Genomic DNA, 5,547 nt, shown 5'->3' on the forward strand with positions numbered 1-5,547 from the left:
CTGCTTTTAACAAACCTTGAAAGGGAGCAATTATGTTTTGTATTCACATTTAAAAGGAGGTAAAAGCTCCATGTCCATCTGCCACAGTGATGGATATATGTATTTCTGTGTGGTAACAGGAAACAGCAGACCTGTGCAAGCAAATATCCTTTCCTTCTTACCTTCTGTGTAACTGAGAGTTGGAGGTAGCACTAGAGGAAAACAATAGAGCTGGCTACCTGAAGATGGCTTATTATGAAGAGGTATTAGCTTTACCAAGTGGCAGATACGTATCCTCACCTCTGCTTTTCTTCCTCCTGCCCTTCAGTCCGCCTCCTCCCCATGCAGAGGCTCTTGTTCTAGGTGTGTCTTCCTTAAGGAACAGATTCAGTTCAGGTGTATGGTGAGTCAATACTATGATGGATGGGGGTGAAGGATAAAAATGAACTCTTTCCTTCTCCGTCTACACCTAGGAAATAAAAATGTTGTCTCTCTTCCCTGCTCCTCTCCACCCCCCAATATCAGCAACTTTGGAAATGTCTTTCCTGAGGCAGCCTGTGTTTCTTTTAACCAGTCACCTCTTTGCAACAAAAGGTAATGGGCAGGTATGTGATCTCTAGCAGCCTCTCCAATTTTTTCTTTCTTTCTGTATCCTAAAGGAGCCCAATGTAAAGCATTGTTGAAACAGCACTAGCATTCATGGCTTTTGAAAGAGTGATGGGCAGAGAGTCAAGCAGCATCTTGCCATGTGATTTATTTCTTTTTTAAGCCATCCAGGTGATGCTTATGTTAGTGTGTTATTGGAAATGTGGATCTTATGCTCCCTGTGATGCATGGTAAATCAATGCTCTAACCCAGAAGACTTTCCTTGTCCACCCCTCACCACTCTCCTCCATAATCTGCATTGTTTGGGAGCACTGGGGAGGGAGGAGTTTGAATGTACAGGAAGCTTGCTGCTGGCAGCCATAAGTCTCACTGTGCTTTGTGATTTCTGTCTAGCGAGTACTGGAAGGGGCTGACAGCCAAAACCTGCCTGATTCTGGCTGCTGCTGCTGTTCAAGGGTGCATGCAGGAATCTTGCTATTGAACTAGGCAAGATACTTGCAGAAGGCAGTTGGAGGGATTTTTATGGACCACATTCCATACTCAGCATCTTTCACTGCTCATTTTCAGCCCTTGCTGGAGCAGAGTGTACTGGGGATACTTTTACAGGTTGATTCCCATTTTCTGTGTAGAGAGAATTAGTTTGGCTACTAATAGAATAGCCTCCATTCTCACTGGGTTGCAAAAAAGCCTGTCTTGTGGAACTCATCTGTAATTTCTGTGGCCTGGAGGATAAGCAAAGTAGTCATTAGTAATGACTTGTTTCTTTCAGACAGGTTAAGTATGATCTAGAGGAGACATAATGATAGGTGGGTATGATCTAGAGGAGAGAGATTTTTGGTATCTTAAGAAACACTGAAGTAAATATCAACCACAAAATCGTATCTCTCTGAAGCTGAAATTCTGAGACTAAAATTTGGTTCTTTTCCCATTTTTAGTTTCATTTACTAGTTTTCTGTGGGCCAGTGACACATTCTTCTATACAAAATGGCTACAATTTGTAATAAAACATGTTGCAGTTCTATACTGCTCTCCATTAACAACAGTGAATTATCCATCATATTACTTGAAAATAGGAGATGGTTCCATCCCTAACTTGCAGATATAGGTATCGTAGTGCTTGGACAGATCAACATTTTATGAATATTTTAATGTTTTTAAGAATCCCAAGGAGAAAAGGCCACCTTTTTGCCCTCTTCTTTAATTCTGCACCAAGGAACTGCTCAAAATTCTCAGTTAAGACTTTGGGATTTAAGGTGAATGGATTTTCAAAAGGTGCTGTAGTTGAAGGACCCTTGGCCTTCTCCAGCAGCTGGAGTCTATTTCCCACTAGCGATCTGTAGCTGGTAGTATCTAGCAGTTCTGATTCCTTCTCCTGCTCCCCACCTTTGCTTCTAAGGCAAACAAGAGTAAAAGGGCAGCTTTTATTTTGGCTTTACGTTGTGTTTTGGATTTCTGCTCAGGTCTGTCAAACATTGCTCAGCAGTATCTGAGCAAAGTTCTTTTGTGTACAAGGGAAGTTGAGCCCATTAATTATGACTAGCACTAAAAGTAATGCAGTTACCCAGGAACGTGAATGCAAAACTTGGATAGTTGTGTGACGGGGAAGCTGCCTCAGGATCCGCACGTTTTAAAATTGCTACACATGCCAAGGAGGTTGTTAAGGCTACTCTCTTATGTAAATGCTGGAACTGTGAAATTTTGGACAGAAAGCGATTAAACTACTGCTGTAGTCCTAAATGTGCATTTCTATGGTATGATTTGCTCTTGTTTTATTTTTTTCTTCTGTCTCCTTTCCTTATTCTGCTGTCGTTAGTCCACACCTCGTTATATGCTCCTGGAGAGTACATCCCTCTTGCTTGTTAGGATGGTGTAGGTGGTAATTTGCAGTGGTACAAAGTGCTGAAGGGAGAGATAATCAGCTGGCTAAGTCATTACTCCGTGCAGAGACTGGCTTTCTGTGCACAGCCTACTTGTCCCACATTGTTTAGGACCTAGAATGTTGTAATAATTGAAAATGCAATAGAGAAACTTTAAGTTGCTTACCTAGAAAGGAAAAAAAGTATGGCTGAATGACAAGTACATGGAATATATATGATCCTACCCTAGTAAAAGCTATAAGTTAAGGCTCTCACATGCTGTAGTGAATCCAGTAGAGCACAAGTCAACACAGTAGCCTGCATTAAATAGCTCTCTATGGTGCTGCATTGCCTCTCGTTTTCTTTCTCAACTACTGAGTCCATGTCAAGGTACAGACAGCTCTTATGCCATGATCTGACAGCTCTGGCACTTCTTAGCATTTTGTGATAAACATTTGTAATGTTGGATTCTTCCTTCCTAAGCAGTGTTTTGCTTTTCTCATATTTTTTTTCCAGCTATCCATTGCAATCTGAATCCAAATGGTATTGATCACTCTGTCCCCACAGAAGGTATTAATCTGCAACTCGAAGGTGAAGGAGTTGAATCGCCCTCTGTTAAGAACACTAATACTCCAAAAGGGCCCGAGTCAAAAGAGACACCCAAGAAACAACCAGTGGAGCCGGAAATATCTAAGGTACGTAGAACTGGGTTCTTATTTATTCTGGTGGAAGTTAAAGAATCCAGACTTCTTGGAGTCCTGGCTGCTGCTTAAAAAACATGTATCATCCTGTTAAAGACATACAAAGGTGCAAAAGTAACAAGTCTGAAGAAGTGGATGTTACAGAAGCAAGGTATTGTCATGGAGTTTTAGCCTACGCACATCTTGGAGTTTGTATTATTTTATTTTTCTCTAGATGAAGTTGATTAAAATAATGGCATCTCTCCTTTTGAGGCACTGTGGAGACTTTTTTCCAAATGACTTGTGTAACAACCAGAATGGAAATAGATATGTTTTCCTTGAGTGTTTTTTGTTTACTTGCTTATTTTTTCCCGGGGCAAGTAAAGGAAGAGAAAGGTTTTCTGGATATATGGATTTTTGTATGGGTGACTGACTTTTTATTATGCTGTTAGCTAATTTTAAGTAAAATACCAGGTCACTTATTCCATGTCTAGTATGTCAGTGAATAAACATACTTCAAAGCCGACTTCCTAAAGATAAGTGAAGTGTCTGTTTTCATTCATAAGCTGCTGTTTCTTGTTTGTGTCCAGCAGACATGACTATCAAGTGCAGGTGGATGTGCACGCTCCAGATGCTTTGGGTATAGCATAATAATTTGTCATATTAGGTATGTTTTTAACTGGAATAAAAAATATGAGAGTGTAAAAAAAACAAAACCAAACCCTAATAAATTTGGAAGGATTCTTAAAAAGCCTTATCAGTCTTTTTGATCTTTAGAGGCCTAAATTCAAGGTTTTGGGGGCGATTTCTGCACAGTGGAAAATTGAATTGTTACTGAATCTGACACTGGGAGTTAATAGAGCAAATAAAATGTGTGTCTTTTTTTTTAAGGTCCAAAACAAGCAATAACAATTAATTCAATGACCAAAGAAATAAGAGCATTTTCTACTGTCATCAGTACAATAAATATTATAAGTAATGCACATACGATTTTGATGTATTTCACTTTTAAAAGAGAATAACATTAAACGTTTTGAGCAATAGCTTTGACAGTAAAGGCTTGGTATGAATTCTCCACTCTGATTTTTATCTAAAATACCTAGTTTTAAATGAATACAATTTAATTTTTTTCTTTCTTAAGTCAGTGAACTAGATCCAGTACAGGTTGACATTGATCAACATCACTGCTACATGCACTCTGCTTGGTGGCCTATTACCAAGCATGTTGCTGATTTCTCTTGCACTTTTGAAGAATAGGTTTGTGCTTATGGCTTGGAATCCAAATTTTGGACGGGCTTTGAGATGAAGCTCAGGTAATAATGCATTTACCCAGCTTTTTGCAGACAAAGGCAAGCTAGCCCTGCCCATGTTTCAACATCACCAGATGAAAATCTGCCCTGTATGGAAAGCCGAGGAGGTATGTGAAGCTCAGAGGAAATTTTGCAAGCTTGGACGTGATGAAGTTAAATGACACAGTGGGGCTTCCAGTTGAGAACAGGCTGACGTGGCACATGAGCAGATCAAGCTTGTCTTTGCTTGCAAAAGTCTTGTCCTAGTGGAAAAATCAGGATGAAATATATTGGTTATTTACTGTAATGGAGCCTATTTCCGCTGTCTGAGCTGTACTTGTTGGATTGATGAGTAGAAAACCATTTCCAATGCTATCCCTGCTGGAGACAGCAGGGCAAGAGGGGAAGCGTGGTGCTCTCAAAGTAGTGAAACCAGTCGTTGGTTTCTGACATCTGATTGCAGTAGCTTTGTTTAGAAAGTTGGGCATGCTTCACTTAAAAACAAGCCACCAAACAAAACTAAACGTTTTGCTTGATGGAATAGATTTGACGTAATAGTACCAGGGTAATGAATTGGACTGTTTTTCTGAATGTGTTGCTGCCTTATTAGTAACTTTATTTTTTGTGTGTTAATTTAGCGATATTTTTCATCTGGATTAATATGTTCTAGCCTGAGGTGTCTGAAGTCTTTTCTAGCTTGCTCTGCCTTAAATTTAAAGATCATGTGGGTGCATCCTCTAAAATGTGAATCTGGAGTTGGGTTTGTAACTTGAATGACTTTAAGAGTTGAATTAAGCTGCCATTATGAAACTTCATCCATGCAGTCATACCTGTACAATGGAAAGATGAGTGGGAATAAAATATTGTAAATAAACCATTGTGGACAGATCCATTTGTTTTATATTTCCTCATTGCTCAGTTGCTTAGAGAAAGGTTTCTTTGCAGGCCTATGTATGCAAATACTATTAACATGTACCTTATATCCACAGTAGTGAGACATTGCACAAAGCAGTGCAATGTAATTAATGCCATTTAAGATGTCTTACAGACCATCTTCATCACCTGATGAGTATGGAATCTAAATTTTATACATTGACTGAGGTAGAATTTTAACAGAAAATGTAACAATGATCTTAA

General features: G+C 39.3%; 1 protein-coding gene across 1 annotated transcript; it reads left to right on the plus strand.

Annotated features, from left to right (window-relative positions):
• Positions 1 to 2,957: 2,957 nt before the first annotated feature.
• On the plus strand, positions 2,958 to 3,136 carry SAMD12 (sterile alpha motif domain containing 12; the record flags this gene model as incomplete). The annotated part of the gene is made up of 1 exon (XM_009873995.1): positions 2,958 to 3,136. A coding segment is annotated over one exon (179 nt), but the record flags the coding sequence as incomplete, so codon positions are not given.
• Positions 3,137 to 5,547: the final 2,411 nt, after the last annotated feature.

The sequence above is a fragment of the Apaloderma vittatum genome, unplaced genomic scaffold, assembly GCF_000703405.1.
Source record: "Apaloderma vittatum isolate BGI_N311 unplaced genomic scaffold, ASM70340v1 scaffold12120, whole genome shotgun sequence".
NCBI classification, from domain to species: domain Eukaryota; kingdom Metazoa; phylum Chordata; class Aves; order Trogoniformes; family Trogonidae; genus Apaloderma; species Apaloderma vittatum.